Here is a 16,779-nt window from a genome sequence, read left to right on the forward strand (position 1 = left end):
AAAGAGCGATAAAATCAACAAGATATAATTTGTTGATTGTCCCTCAACTGTTGACTCCATTAGTTTTTGATGACAATAAAACATTCCCATTTATGTGTGTCTAATACCTTTACTTGAGTGTGTAAGAAATTAATATATGAAATTAATTTATTAACTCTTCAAAGAGTATTTTTGAAAGAAAAAGAGGGATAAAATCAACAAGATATAATTGAATAACAAGGAGGAAGCTTGTTGGTGAAACAAGGAAGAATATTAGTTGACCAAATTTCAAATTGGAGAAATGAAGGGCTGAAGAGTTTGAGAAACAGAACCAATTTAGTTGACCAAGTCAGTCGACTAAGTTCTCTCTGCCAAGATCTACAAACCAAAAATAGAATCAACTTAGTCAACCAAGTTAGTCGACTAAGAGCTCTCTGTCTGCAATTTGAACCAAAACACTACAAGATAGATTAACGGCTAGAACTCATCCTCAACTGTTTCCAACGGATATAAACTGCCAAACTACCATCAGAGTTGCATCTCCAAGTATAAAAGGGTCTTCTAATGGTTAAAAATTAGTTTTTGGAGATAATTGAAGGCTTCCAAGTGATATAGAGTTGAAAAATCAAAAAATCTTCTCTGCACCTTATTGCACTTAAATGCCAATCTTTGTAATAGAGTTCAACACTTCATCTTGTACCATCTAAATCAAGTAAGTGATTATAGGTACTTCTTTATTTCTTCTCTTCTTATACACTTAGAGTGAGCGAGTCACTCTAAGGGATTTATTTAAGCTTGGATTACTTGATTGAGTGTAAAGGTTCTAACTTAGCTTAAAAAAGTTGGTTGTTGGGTTTTGGTTGATCCCAATAAAAACCATTGTTGTAGGTTGTGGTTGAGCTTTTAAAAAACCACTTTGAGTTTTGGTTGAGCCCGTGAAAAACCATTGTGAAAGGTTGTGGTTGAGCCTTTGAAAAACCACTTTGAGTTTTAGTTTAGCTCGTGAAAAACTAGTGTAAAAGGTTTTAACTGAGCCTTGTAAAAGTCATTGTAAAGCTTGGTGAAAGCTTGTGAATTTCACCGATTATTAGTGGAATTGTTGAAAAAATCCTTGGTTGGATAATCAAGGTAGTGAATGTAGGTCTTAGACCAAATCACTATAAATTGTTATGCATTGTCTACTCTATTTTTATTTTATTTGTGTTGGAAATTAGTTTCTCATCTTGTCAATAGTCGATTTGTGCTATTCACCCCCCTCTAGCACATATTATTAGGACCAACATCAACAACTATTGATTTTTGAAGAGCCATTAGGATCTCTCTTAAGATGTTAAGCCTTGAGAAAGAGGGATAAGCTTTGATACCATTTGTTGGTCTCAAGTAAATGTGCTAGAGGGGAGTGAATAACACTTTTTGGCTCTCACTAAATTGACTTCTAATTTTAAGCAAGTTGAGAATTAACAACAAGAAATCTAAAGCAAGATGAGGAAATAATTTAAGAAAGAATGAAAATGAACACAAAAATAGAGTAGACAATGCACCAGAATTTAGAGTGGTTCAGTTAAAGACCTACACCCACTACCTTGATTGTTCAACCAAGGATTTTCGAAATCAAATAACTAAAAATGGTGAAATTCCCAAGCTCCCACCAAGCTTTTACAATGACTTTTCACAGGCTCAGCCACAACCTTTAATAATGGTTTTTCTTGGGATTAACTAAAACCTAAAACTAAGTTTTTTAAGCTAAGTTAGAACCTATACACCCAATCAAGCAATTTAAGCTTGAATTAACTCCTTAGAGTGACTTGCTCACTCTAAGTATACAAGGATAAGAGAAATAAAAGTGTACCTATGATCACTAACCTGATCTAAGTGGTACAAAGTGAAGTGCTTAAATTTGTTACAAGGATATGAGTGAAGTGCTGAAAGTATGTAGATGATTTTTGCTATTTTTGAGCTCTTTTTGATCTTGGAAGCACCAAATATTGTTCTTAGTCGTTGGAAGTCCTTTTTATACTTAAAAAATCAGTTATGATGGGTGTTTGGCAATTTCTGACTGTTAGAAACGTTTGGGAGCAGTTCTAGCTATTAATCTGTCTTTGAGTGTCCAAATTCAAATTTTCTAACAGAGAGCTCTTAGTCTACTAACATACTTTTTGGTCGATTAAGTCATTTCTATCTCTGGATCCAGTCTCTAGCAGTGAGCACTTAGTACACTAACAAAATCTCTTTGTCGATTAAGTCCGTTCTGTTTCTAAACTCGGTTTTTGATAGTAAGCACTTAGTCGACTAACAACATTTCTTAGTCGATTAAGTTATTTCTGTTTCTAAACAAGCCATCTTCATTTTTGAGTTATTAATTTTATTATTGACATACATTTTGTCCTGTACACTCAAGTAGTAGAGTTAGACAAAAATGAATGAAAATGTTTTATTATCATAAAAAACTAATGGAGCCAACAGAGGGCTTGAAAGTAGTCAATGAAGCATTGTTTAAAATTAGGGAGAGTGTGAAATATGCAAAGGCATCGAATGAAATTATGAAAAAGTTTCAAGAATGTGTTCAACACGTTGATATTGATGCAGGTGTTGGGTTGCATTTAGATGTGTCAACTAGATGGAATTCAATATATTTGATGCTTGAAAGTGCAATCAAATATCAAAAAGCTTTTGCTAGCCTCCAATTTGTTGATAGAACTTATAAATATAATCCATCCGATGAGAAATAGGGGAAAGCAATGATAATTTGTGAATTCTTGGAGGCCTTTTATGAGACCACAAATTTGATATCTGGTTCATCTTATCGAACTTCCAACTCGTGTTTCATGCAAGTTTGGAAAATTGAATCGATTTTAAATGAGAATTTGCATAATGAAGATGAGGTTATCAAGGATATGTCTTAAAGGATGAAAATGAAATTTGATAAGTATTGAAAAAATTATAGTGTAGTGCTTACATTTGGAGCTATTCTTAACTCAAGGATGAAGCTTGATTTCTTATAATTTTGCTATTCTAAGATTGATGCTTTTACTTGTTATGAAAAGTTAGAAAATGTGAAGACAAAGTTGTACGAGTTCTTTGAAGAATATGGAAGAAACACTTGTCCATCAAGTACATTGTAAAGCCCGACCTTATAAAATACTATTCATGACATACATGTGATGATAGCATAATTGCATGCTAGGGGAGTCCCGAAAAATTTACAAAAGTCGGTATTGTACCTAGAGGTACAACAAAGTTTATTTAATCCTCGAACTAGATCAAATAGGAATTTTAAGGTGAGATTAAGAGTTTCACAGTTCATGGATGACTTAAAATGGTGATTTGGAGTTTGAGGATCAATTTGGAGTCAAATCGGAATTTTCACTAACTAGGGGCAAAATGGTCATTTGCCACCTGGGGACAAAATGGGAATTTTAGAAAAGATTTTTTTGACCCCATTTGACTTATTAGAGTATAATTTGACTTATTGAAGTATGATTTGAGGTTTAGAAGTGAAAAATTTTAATTTCGGTATAATTTGGAGTATAGGGGTAAAATGGTAATTTTGCCACCTCAGGGGCAAAATTGTAATTTTCCACCACCAGGATATTTTTTCCAGCACATGGTCTTCCTTGTCTTCATCTTTGACCCTTGACTAAACATGTGGTGGAGATAAAATGTTTAAATTTTTAAAATTTTAAAAACGGGCCAATGACATGATGCCATGTGTCATGCCTTTATTAATTTATTAATTTCCTTTTTAAAAGGCACAAAATCAGCCCATCTTCCACCCCATGGCCGGCCAAACCAGCAAGAAGAGAGAGAAAACAAAAACAAAACCCTAGAGAGAGAAAATCAAAGAAAAAGTGTGAATTTTCAAGGAAATTAAGTGAAAAAGGTGAGTTTTTTTCTATTAAGCTTGAGTTTTCTTATTCCCAAGCATTTCTCTTTATTTTCCATGATTAAATTACATGTTTTCATGATGAATTAAATTCTGAAAAAATGGGTTAGGAGAGAGAAAGTTGTTGGATTTATTTGATTTTAATTTATGTTAGTATTTTTAGTTAGTTTAGCATATTTAGAAACAAAACAACAAGAAAAGAATTTATTTTCTCCCCCAACCATTAATGGCTGAATTTACCATGTAGTGAGTGAGGATGAGTTTGATTTTATTCTAGGAGAATTGGTTAAGGAATGATGAATTATGAGCCTAGAAAAATAATGGGAATTTTCGGAGCAAAAATACGAATTTTTACCCACTAGGGGTATTTTCGTAATTTATTGTTGGGACTGATAATTTGCACCACACTGAGGGACATTAAGTTAATTTGGGTGCAATTGAGGTATAGAAACTGAAAAGAATTAAATTGGAGTTTAAACGGACCCGTTAGGAATTTAATCGGGTGATAAGACGAATTAGGCCAATACCGGGTTTAGATAGTTACCAGTGCATTTTTGCATTCCATATCATGCATTGGTAGTCTAAATTAGTTTAATTTTGATTTAGTACCAACTTGGTGAAACTCTCGATTTTGTACTGTGTCAAGGTGGTGAGTCCTCCGATAAAGGCAAGGAAATTGCATCCGAGGACCAGTAGACAGAGTGCTTCAAAAGTCTGCATTCTAGACATTGTGAGTAAACTTACTGTCATTTTAATTATCTAGGGTGGTTTTTAAATGCTTTCATGAATTCTATGGAAAAAGGAATTTAAAAAGATAAACTTTCATGTTTTATGAATAAATGAGTTTCAATGAAATTAAATTATAAATTGTTTTGAAATTAATAGTGATTTTGAAAAATAGAGTACACGGGGACTGTTAATTGTGGCAATTTGATTGTTTAAATTAACTGGCTTATGATAAATCGAGCATGATTGGCTAGTTGGCAATTGTATTGAAATGCGAATTGTTTGGTTACCTTGAAAAACTACGAATTACAAAATTGCCATATCATGTTATTGAGTTTTATTATATGGTGGATTATATATTAATTAATCACTGCAGTAGGGGGTTTCTGTGGACCAGCCTTTTAGAGGGGCACGGTAAACCCCATTATATTCTTACCTCGAACGGAGAGGCGCGTAGGGTATCTCCTGGGGTAAAGTTTAGGGTTCACTTCACGCTAAACCACCACGTGAGGGGGAACTCAGCCAACGCCAAGGAACGGCTATGTTTTCAAAACAAAAACATGATTTATGTGAAATGTGAATTTTAATAGCCTTGGCGGTCTCGGTAGGATGTCTCGGCCAAGGTGTCCCCGAGAATGGATTTATGGCACAAGCCTAGATTTTTATGAGATTCATAAGCCTCTTTACGTGTTTTGAACAAAATGTGTTCTAATGCTATAACCCAGTTTATGATGATTTACCTTATTGTCTCCATGTACTCAACTCTAGATGTTTATGATGAGGTTTGTTTACTCATTGGGATTTTATAATCTCACCACCTTCATTTCCACCCATTTCAGGTTCAGTATAGACTGTAGATAGCTGATCTCATCGAGGACTACAGTGGGATCTGCATTTTTCCAAACCGTAGGTTCACAGTCCTCTTTACTTTTGTTTATTCGGGGGCACTCTTGTTATTGTAAATTAAATTAAATATTTTGGCTTACTGTATTTAAGTATGTATAAATTTATTTAACTTTTACGTTATAAAAATTATTCACGTATAACTCTATAAATATTGTTTTATAAGAAAATAGAATATTTTACTTAATATTTCTTTTATTTTCTTATTATATTCAAATAACCATAATTTCGTTTTAAATGAAGATTTTAGACTTTTAAACTCATTTTGAATATGAATTGTGTGTTTTGTACTTGTATATTACGTTTTAGCCAGTTTTAAAATTTTTGAGAAAAATGACCAAAATACCCTTGTGAGACGAAAAATTAATATTTTATTTGTTTAAAGTTGGAAACAGCTTAAAATATTTTAGAACACGATATTTGACAATGGTTGCTCACAAGGGAACAAAGAAACTGATAGTAAAGCCTTGCGGGGTTTCGGGTTGACATTCCGGGCAATAAGTGTTTACCGGGACACCGCGGCGGTTGTCACGGGCTCGAGGGGAGTACCGGGTCGTGACATACATCTTCTCACTCAATGAGTAATTTGCCTAAGCCAGCCGGAGGGGGAACTAAACCCAAGGGATCAAAGATTTTTAGTGTAAGTTTTGTGTCTTTCCTTCGTCTTATTACATGAGAATTTATGTTACTTTATTTATGTTTTGATAATTATTTTTTTTGTCTATGTATTTAAAAATTGTCGGAGTTCAAAATGTTTCAAAATGAAACAATTTCTACCGCTGGAAAGTCTGAGTTGGATGTTTATTTAGATGAGGGCAAAGCTTGATTATGAAGTGTTTGAAGACTTGGATGTGCTTAATTATTGGAAGGACAATACTAAGTGTTTTCCTGATTTTTCTATTGTGGCACGAGATGTATTGAGCATTCTGATTACTACGGTAGTATCAGAGTCTGCTTTTAGTATTGGTGGTCATGTTCTCACTAAGTTTAAAAGTTTCTTTCGTCATGAAAATGTTTCGATGCTTGTTTGCACAAAAAATTAGTTGCATGGCTTTTCTTTTGCTGCTGATGGTTTTGTTTATTTTATATATTTTAATGTCTTTAATCTTTACTTGTTAAATTAATAATTTTAGTTAAAATTGAAACTCACTATGTCTTTTTTTTTTTATGATAATGAATATTAGATGATACTGATTCAGACCTGGAGACATCATTGCTGTCCAAACAAGACTCAAATATTCTGATTAAGAATGAAGATTGAGAAGAACATAAATTAGTCTTGAAGTTTATAAATATTTGATTATGTACTTATGTTGATGGGATTGTAGTTTGTGTAATTATATTAAAGATTGAAATTTTATTTATATTTGATGTAATGTATTTACTTATTTATATTTAGTGTAATTTATTTATTTGTAATATATTTTTATTATTCAATTTATAAATTAAATTATAGCAAAAATAATTTTTTTAAAAAAAATAAACTGACCCAGCATGACTCATGGGCTAACAAGAAGTGAGTTGAGTTGGAAATTTGATAATCCATATAAAAAATAGACTAATTAGCTCAACTCATATTTTTTAACCCACAAGAGTCTGGGTCGGATTGAATCAAATCGAACTATATTCACAGGTCTAATTACGATCCATTCCATAGAATAGCAATATCCCATCACGTAAGGTCGGGGCAACACACTAGTAGATGTCTAAAAATTTAAAGCTTGAAATGAGTTTATTGGCATAAACACTAGTTAACCCCGTAGAAAAGATCTGGATGTATTAAAAAAAATAAAAATTATAAAAAGTATAAAGTAATAGAGGGAGCGGGAACAATATTTTAGAGGCCAACGGGTTTAGAAATTTGGGATGGGCGTGTTGGTGACGCGGCACGTGACAAAACAAGAAGGGGGGCAGGACCGTCGTTTAAACTTAAACCCTTGGTTCAGAAGTGCGCACACTGGCTGAAGCAGAGCAGAGGGAGGTTTTATTTGTAACTGAAGAAATTGAAAAATAAAAAATGAGGGTGGCGGGGATGGAGGTCCCTATCATCGGTAGCGACTCCATCAAATGGATTGGCCTTACGGTTCCGTCATCCCTTAATCGCATTGACAACGGCGGCAACGACGGCGCCGCTACTTTCGCTCCACCGACGGTGGATTCCGCCTCTGCCACTTACTTCGACGGAGATAGTCCATTCCATCTCATTTGGTAATTCTGTTTTCTCCTCAGCTTTATTGTTTATTATTATTAGTATTTTAAAAAATTGCTTATTGTTTCACCATCCAACAGGCGACTCCATAAGACTCAATCAAATGTTCTAGAAATATTCAAGCTCTCTCAGGAATTCCCTCTCAACTCCGGGCTGCGTCTTATTTTCTGTCACCCACTCTCTCCTTTCGCTTTTATTAGCACCTCGCCAACTGACTCACACTACTTGCTTTACACCTTAACCGTCTCTGGAATTGCTTACTTCATTAAAATTTCCAAGGACTTGGCTTCCATTGTCTCCAGGGACGAACTTATAGAGCTTGATGTGCGAGATTATTCTAATAGTAATGAGCCAATTACTTGTATAGCAGCAAAACCTGGATGCCTTTTGCTTGGGAGAAATGATGGATCTGTTACTTGCTTCCGACTTGGCTTGCTTCACCAAACTGCTCCCGGTATTCTCTTCTTTATACAACTTTTTCTTTCATTTTGTTATTGTTACTTTTTTGATGTAAAACTTCCTGACTCCGACCTTCCCTATATAGGTTTTGTATATGAGCTGCGGGATGATTCAGGAATTAGCCTAGGTCGCTTGTGGGGTTTCATGTCAAGGTATCTTCTCCTCATTTGAGTTCTATATACATTGTGCAACAAACATTTACTTATGTGGGTAACATGCATTTAGTTTATAAACATTATTGTTTGTTTATCTATCTATATTTGGCGAGAATTCAGTATGAATTGGCTAAATGTGCTTTTAGGCTGTGTTTGAATCCTTGGAAATGTGGAGGACAATGATATTGGTTGTAAATGGAAAAAAATTGAAAGTGTAATATGTGGGAAAATTTTTTCTAATCTTGTTTGGATGTGTTAGGAAAATTGAGAGGATAAACTCTGAGACTAATAAAATTAATGAGTTCTGGTTGTCTTTTTAAAATTTTTTTTCTTGCTTATTTTCCTTCCACACACTTTTTCTAAAATCCAAACATAGTATTAATTTTCTTTACCAAGGCTGATTTGGTTTCTGCAGTGTCTTGTCTCATGCTAATGGAAAAAGGTTTAAATTATGTTTTTGACAAAACAAGTTAGTTTAGGGTTTACTACTCCAATTCCCAAGATTAATTCATTGATTGTTGCTTTACAAACCTCCAAAGATATACTTCTTGTTCCTTTGTCTGTGGAGCAGCTATTAGAGTTGTTCACAAATTTCCACATTCCAAGTTCTAGGGTTCTTGGTTGATACCCAAGGATTAGGCTAGAGAGAGTTTAGGAGAGAAAAGTTTTTACTAGTGTAATAAAATTCTCACTTTTTTTAGTTAGTTTCCACGAGTAAATGTGCTATTTATATGGAACATATGATAGTCCTATGAGGAATTGGGGTACATTTGACCTGACTCATATTGCGACATTAATAGAAAGGGTTAAAATCATGTTTTGACTATTATGCTTGATTTTATTGATTTTGGTATCACATCATTGTTTTTTTCTTCCAATATAAATGAATTTTGTTGATATCTTATGCAGGGGGAGGGCTGTTGGAGCTGTGCAGGATTTAATAATAACAGAGATGCATGGAAAAGAAATTGTATTTGTGCTTCATGGTGATGGGATTCTACGAGCGTGGGATCTTTCATCTCACACAAGAATTTTAAGTCATTCAACAGCAGTTGAAGGTGATTTCTACCACTTGACTTTTCCTTTCTTATATAACTGTATCGTAATTTCCATTATGCCTTTTCTCCAAGTGTTCCTTTTTTACAACTTCTCAAACAAATGGTTCTCTTCTTGAGGGAGAATGGCTTTCCATTTCCTTTTAAGCTTAGAAAGATAACATAATGCTGAATGGAAGGTATTTGGGAAGAGGACGGAGCAATTGGAATATTTCTCTTGATCTCCTAATTCGTTGTAGTTTTGGTCTAGGAGACAACCATTAGATAGGGTAGTCTCCACTCTTCTCCATAGAGGGAATGTTTTGTGATTATCAAACATCCTAATTTTAATGTATAAGTATCTAAAAAATCAAATTTTGTAACGACCTGAGTCCAAGTACCACTAGCCTAGTAACTTTTTGAGCTTAAACCACATGATCCTCAAAAACTTAAACTCAAACTCCTAGTAGTGATTGACTTGGACCTTTATATAGGTCTTAATAATCGCATTCACGTTTGATGTAAGATAGGGTATCACAATCCCACCCATTCAAATCTTTAATGTCCTCATCAAGGTCACATGTCACAATTGCAATTAAGGCTCACCTCGAAGGATCAAAATCTCACTAGCACAGTGTGTAAGCCTATATCGGGTTGGCACATACATTGATACTAATTGTAACGACTTGGGTCCAAACACCACTGTCTCAGCAACTTTTCGAGCTTAAACCATATGGCCCTTGAAAGCTTAAGGTATCACAGATTTATTCAGCATCGTCTGAAATGACCTTTGCTAAAAGAGTTCAATGTTTTTTGCTTTTTATGTTCACCAATAAAGGTGTTATGTGCAAAGAATTTTATTGCTTTCCTCATGTGAGTAATGGTATTTTTGTGACTGAGGTTACTGTTGAGAGTGCCAACTTATACCTGCCTGACTACAGGATCTGGCAATAATTGGAAACCTTACTAGCCCAAAAATAAGGCTTTGCCAGGCTGAAGATATTTAATTTGCATGTGAACGTTGCCATGGTCTTGAGGGAGCCACTCTATATTCTAAATTAACTAGGAGGAGAATTCTTTACAACCACCTTACAAAATTTTCTGACAGTTTTCCTTTTTTCTTTCCTGAATGAAATTACTAAGGTGCTGTTTGATAAACTAAAAAAATTCAACACTGAAAAATTAAGTATTGAATTTATAATTTTGAAAAATTTAAGTATTGAATATATAATATGAAATTTATTTGGTATGTTATTGAAAATTAAATGTTGAATAGATTTTTTGTTGAATCTTTTGTAAAAGAGAAATGCGATTTTCTAAGTATTTTGCATTGATAATAGTTAAAAAAGGAAATAATAAGTGGTTAAAAGGAAAGATTATAAGATTAATGTAATTAAATAACAATTTCTTGCTTGAACAAAATTGACTTAATACATTAAGTAGCTTTTAGCTACTTATGATTTTCAAAACTTTTTCATTGAAAATCTTCCATTAGTGGTTTCTAGAATTGAATTATGAAACACATTAATAAAATTAGATCATTGAAAATATAAATTTGAAATCGTTTGCTAATTTTCAATGGTTTATCAAACACACCCTAGTTTTCTAACTTTAATTTATTTCCTATTTTTAGGGGAAGTGTATAATTAAGTATCTATGGAGATAATGAGAAAGAAGTGTATGTTGTGGTTATTATGGAAGGAAGAGAGTGTTGGGGAGAGATGAGTTCCTGATCACATTCTTTTTATATTGAGGACTGCCCTTTGATTATTTCATTTACCATTATTGATCAACATAAATGTCGCTTTTCTATTGTGTGTGTTTGCGTTTGGTGGATTGGTGAATTGACAACAATTGAGAGATTTATTTAAGTTGATTTGCATGTCAATCACAGAGCATGGAACATATTCAATGCTTCAATAGGATATATGATTTAGTAAATTGCAAAGAGATTTGTCTAAATAAACTTACATATGTTTAAGGTTTTAGTTGGATTATATTTAGTTCAATTGAGTATGTGATGCTGGTTAGCTTCCAGAAAACCTGCCAATTTAGGGTTTATGGTGGGGTAGGGTGAAAAACCTAGGGATTTTTAGGTTCATGGTTATGATAGGAGTTAGGTTAGGGTCTAGAAGTTAATTAGTTTTTGATTAATATTATGGTTTGTTGGCAAAAGATGGTTGGAATTGAAGGAAAAAGTCATGGGGAATTTTGGCAGCAGTAAGTTAAGCATTTAACAAAGGTGTTCAACTGGTGCATTTGATGGGATTTAGCCTGAAATTTAGATATGGTTTAGGGTTTGAAAGATAAATGAAGGGGATCATATTTAAATTGCTTAGGACATTAATAAAACTAATTTTAGTGCTGAGGTCACTGTGCTGCAGACAGCAACCAAAAGACTATAGCAATTAAGGGAAGAACAATAACAAGAAGAAGAAAGAAACTGAAGAATTGATCATTCTATCACAAGTTCTCTAGTCACTCTTTGATAAGTTTTTATTATATAAATGGTATTGGATTTGAAATATGAGGAGACAACTATGAAGTTGTCTTTATTTGGCTAGAGTTACTCAAATTGTTAGATTTAAGCATATGACCAGACTTTGATAAGCTAAATGCCACATGAAACTTGTTACACTTAATTAGAACCACAACAAGACCCAATGGACTATATACTGAGGTCAAAATTAGCAAAATGGGAAATGACCAAAGTAATCTTAAACACCAAGACTATACTTAACCTGTGAATTATTGAAAGAATGACATGTTAACCATCAAGGGCAATTTCCCTTGGGTGAGAAGGACTTGTTTATTAAAGAACTTGCAATTTAAACCTTTGGTTTCCAAGGAGGATGACTTTCTCTAGCCATGCTATTGATGGCTATAGTTTTATTCAACTGTTTGTAGTGAAAAGATAAGATTTTATAATGTTCTATTTTATACATCATTGATGTGGTGTCATTGGTAAAACATGAGAAGGATTGAGTTCTTGTGTTTAGAGGTGCATTAGATTCCACGAGCATTTGAACAATTTTGGGCCATGAATAACTCCATAGATGGTTTTGTGATAAGTATATGTAGCTACCTAGCAACTGTGTTAATTGAAGTGCTGTCAAGGCATGCACCTAGGCTCTAAGGTGCAGCTGAAAATCAAGCAATGCGCCTTGCACCCCTTTGGGCGAGGTGCCTTTAATCAGGTGTAGAAAAGCATGCCTAACTTAATTGTCCTTTGGTTTTTTTTGTTTTTGATTTTTTTTGTTCGATATCTTTCGATAGTTAAGGACAGTGTTAGCTGTACTTACCAGAATAATAAATTAAATAATTATGTTGATGCACAACTTTTTGTTGAAGATGGAAGTGAAGGAAACTTGGAACTTTGTTTGATGACAATAGTTATGATAATTCTTGATCTTTGGAACGCATTGAGCAATGTAATAGAGTAAGCTGTCTATTGTTTATCAAGAAAATCATATATTTCAAGCTTTTAAGACTTAATACATAGAATTTTCTTGTCTTGTGTATATTATCTTTTAGAAATTAGCGCCTTGCATCACTTGGGCGAGAGCTTTTTTTTTGCATCTTGCCCTTGGGCGATGCAAGGGTCCTAGCGCCTAACGCCTTTTATAGATTGGTTAATTGTCAAATGCTTGAGAGCCCTTCCCACTGCACTGACTGTGCTCCTAAATGGCCCTTTAGAGTGGATTACAGACATGATTAGTAGCAGAAGTGCAGATGACCTTTTTGGAATTTGATCTTATGCCTTATGGTCTAAAACTGAGCCTTTATAGTTGTTTGCTAAAGTTTTAAAGTTATAGCAAATGCAACATATCAGCATCAAGTTGTGCATATGTTTGCATGTGAAGACATAGATGTAAAGAGCACTATTTAAGTTTTTTTTAAAATTTTTTTTTTTTTATAATTAGAGTGGATTTCTACAGCAACTGTTAGCTTTTAAGTCTGGTGATGATCCCGATGCACTTTGATTATTGATGGTCTTTATTTTATTTGTTGTAGCTTTTTGATCAGCTGCATTTACATTTTTATCCCCAAAGATCACCATATTGTAATTTTTAAAACCTTAACAGTTTAATGAGTGCTGGCCAATCATATATAAAACTGGCACATTTGTTTCTACTAATGCGTATAACCTATTTTCTAATGGTGTATTTTATGTATCAATGTGAGTTCTGTTTTTGTTCATGTTGTTTGTTTATTTTTTCTTTTGTATTTGTTTGGAGCTTTTGCAATTAAATGTTACTAAAAAATAATCAAATGTGATGGAATAATCAAAATTATTCTAAAACATAACCTCTCCAACATCTGCATCTGAAGGCTGTGCGTGCCAACCCAAGATAACATTGCGGCTTTTCATTAAAATTTATGAGCTTTTCTTGGTCTAAAATACATATTTTTATGTTTTCTTCAATCTTGTAATTTCAGGCACTACATCTACGAGGTTATGGTTGGGTGAATCTAACAATAATTCAAAAATTGTTCCTTTGGCCATCTTGTATAAGAGAACTTTGGTATGTATTTCTGAATTAACTAATTAGTTGTTCAATTTCTTTCAAAGCAAATATGTTATTGCATTTCTCTCTCTCTCTCCCACTTTACTATCAAAGTAGACAATTGAAATGGATGGAAGAAAACATGATAGCTACCTAACCGTATGCTAACCTCTTGTATTTATACTAGGAGGTATAAGGTACAATAGATGATGTTATCCTTACTATACACTATACACCTTATAACACCTTCCCTCAAGCTGGTGCTTATGACTCCGAGCTTCTTACAGATCTTAGACACTCTTGAACAGTCTTAACAGCTTAGTGCTTAATCTGCTAACTGATCCATAGATTTCACTGAACTTGTTTGAATCTCATTCTTGAAAGTCTTTCTCTGACTATGCGACAATCAACTTCAATACGCTTATTTCGTTCATGGGACACTGGATCGGAAGCATTGTGTATGGTTGCTTTGGTTGTCACTTATGAGATTTATAGGCCACAAATTGAAGCTCTTATATTGAGTTTTTCATCCAAATCAGTTGACAAGTGGTATGACTGTATGAGCCTTGGCTTTATTCTTTGATTCAGGTTAGCACTTGATCTTGCAATAGCAGTATGTTTCTTACTTTTCCAGGATACTAAATTTCAACCAACTACTATACCGTAGATAGTAACAGACTTAATATCTTTCAGACATCCAGTGCAATGTGCATCAGAATAACCCTCAATCTAAGTTTGGCCATGATATTTGTAGAGTAGACCATGTCTTGGAGCACCCTTAAGATTCCTCAAAATGCATATTACTATGTATTGATGGCTGGTTCATGGAGCATCAAGAAACTTATGAACTACACTCACTGCAAAAGAGATATCTGGTTGAGTAACTACAAGTAGTTTAACTTCCAAACTAATCTGCGATACTGTCCTGGATTGAAAATTAACTCATCATTATCTGCTACAAAACACACTGTGTTGTTATAGTTTGTCCTTCTAATCGTAGAAAATGTCCAAAAAGCCTGCTACAGAAGTAGATAATAATCTCGAGTGTGACCATATAACCAAAAATCCGAGAATGATTGAGTGGCCAGTTATGGAGTGATAGATTGATCGATATTCGGAGAATGCTTGACTGAAGGAATGAGTCACAAGGTGAATTGTAAGATCCAATGACAAAGAGACAAGCATTTTTGGGGACTGTGGTCATTGCTTATTTTTTAGAATATAGTTAAAGTATTAGGTACTTATTGTGGCCATTAGCTTATTTGAGTTGGGTGTTTTCCCTAAATTTAATGATTTTAAGAATTCTAGTGCAATCAGATTCATAAAAGTCTTTGATCTTTGTTTTTTTTTTTTAAACAATTCAGTAGAGTTGGTTTTTAATGAGACTATTTATTCACTGAGTTTGTCAAAGAAATTGCAATTGTTTCTTGCTCATTTGGTTTATTCTTTCTTTAAGTTTCTGTTTTTATAGTGTCTTATGCAGTTCATATAACAGGAAGAGTACCTGTAACTTCTTGTATTCTTCCTAATTCTGGCCACAAACAAGTCCTTATACCTCTAAAAGCATAACTCAACACAAATTACAGGCCAAATCCTATCAATTAAACCCTCCAATTACATATATATAACTTCCGTAATGCTGCTTACTAGATTTTCTAGCAATTACATCTGTCAATTTTGGCTGCTGACTTTCCTCATTTCATTTGATGCCATTTGGTCTCACTATTTCTAGGTTATTTGAACTCTTACATCACATAGTCGAATGAATTCTTCTTTTATGGTTTTAGTTTTATCTTGAAGATTTCGGCTTTGTCAAGCACTGCACACATAACAAAAGATAAATGAAAGATGCTAAAAACATTAATTAATATTTGTATGACATTTTTATAAAAGATTTTGAGTTTAATTGAAAGATATGTTTGATTTCTAGCTTATTATGCCATCTCTCTTTGCTTCAATGTTGATCGATTTCATGGCTTAACTTTGAAGGAAGTTGGTATGGAGATGATTTATATTTATAGTCTCTGCTATGGTACGGGGGACAGGATGATCTTGTCAGTTGACTCTTCAGTAAAAAGTTTTCCTGTGGATGAGGTAACAAACTGGTTTTTCCATATATTTTATCTTTTGCTAATATTCATTTGAAATTGATGTTTTAATTATTTCCTGGATATCTTACTATTCCTCTTTTGTCAGGGGGGATGCATTGATGTCAAACTTACTTCAGACAAGATCTGGATATTAAAAGACAATGGATTGGGATATCACCACTTGTTCCACCGAAGTAGTACCACGTGAGATTTCACATGCCTAACCAGCAATCTATTTTACTCTAATGCATGGTTTTACCATAATTTATTCTGCTGCATGATTATGTAATACTCATGTGTAGACTTATTGTGGCTATAATTTGTGAAGCATTTTGTTTCTGAAGATGTGTTTGTTATATGTATGCTTTACATTCTTGATTAAACTTTCATAGTTGGTGGCCCCTCTGTGTGTGTGTGTGTGTGTGTGTTCATTTAGCACAAAAAGCAGTCAAGAGTCATAGATACGGCTAAAGCACACACAAACAAGCACATTGGTGCTTTAGTGTTTTCCCTTAGGAATTTGGTGATTGCTGGATTTTTCACAGTACTAACTATTTACGCTAAACTTTTTTCTATAACCTTACTGCCAGGGAAGAAGCACACTGTTATGCTTTACAGGAAGAATTTATTGCAGACCAGCTGTTTCAGAGTTTGGAACATACTTCAGATGATCTTATATCAATAGCCCGTTCAATTTTTTCATCTGGAAAGGTGCTGCCTTCTATGTTGCTTTCTTGGTGGACTTTTGTGGTGGAGCTGTTTTTTGTATTTATGTTCTATTGACTGCCTACTGCTTAGTTTCTTTTCTTTTATATCTGTCCACAGCATCAGAA

The 16,779-nt window shown here is 33.8% G+C and overlaps 1 protein-coding gene and 1 long non-coding RNA gene across 2 annotated transcripts in view; both read left to right on the forward strand.

Annotated features, from left to right (window-relative positions):
- Positions 1–3,762: 3,762 nt before the first annotated feature.
- On the forward strand, positions 3,763–5,623 carry LOC148762083 (uncharacterized). Its single transcript, XR_016026888.1, has 3 exons — positions 3,763–3,859; positions 4,509–4,592; positions 5,428–5,623. It is a non-coding gene; the product is annotated as an uncharacterized LOC148762083 (long non-coding RNA).
- A 1,713-nt stretch (positions 5,624–7,336) lies between these two features.
- SAR1 (SUPPRESSOR OF AUXIN RESISTANCE1) overlaps positions 7,337–16,779 on the forward strand; it is a 31,307-nt gene continuing 21,864 nt past the window's right edge. Inside the window, exons 1-8 of the mRNA XM_018123731.2 lie at positions 7,337–7,699; positions 7,781–8,154; positions 8,245–8,311; positions 9,224–9,372; positions 13,789–13,874; positions 15,846–15,950; positions 16,053–16,150; positions 16,537–16,657. Coding sequence (XP_017979220.2) covers positions 7,509–7,699; positions 7,781–8,154; positions 8,245–8,311; positions 9,224–9,372; positions 13,789–13,874; positions 15,846–15,950; positions 16,053–16,150; positions 16,537–16,657 — 1,191 coding nt within the window. The 5' untranslated portion in view covers positions 7,337–7,508. The remainder of the gene's footprint in view (positions 7,700–7,780; positions 8,155–8,244; positions 8,312–9,223; positions 9,373–13,788; positions 13,875–15,845; positions 15,951–16,052; positions 16,151–16,536; positions 16,658–16,779) is intronic.

The sequence above is a fragment of the Theobroma cacao genome, chromosome 6 (assembly GCF_053813885.1).
Source record: "Theobroma cacao isolate CCN51 chromosome 6, ASM5381388v1, whole genome shotgun sequence".
NCBI lineage: Eukaryota > Viridiplantae > Streptophyta > Magnoliopsida > Malvales > Malvaceae > Theobroma > Theobroma cacao.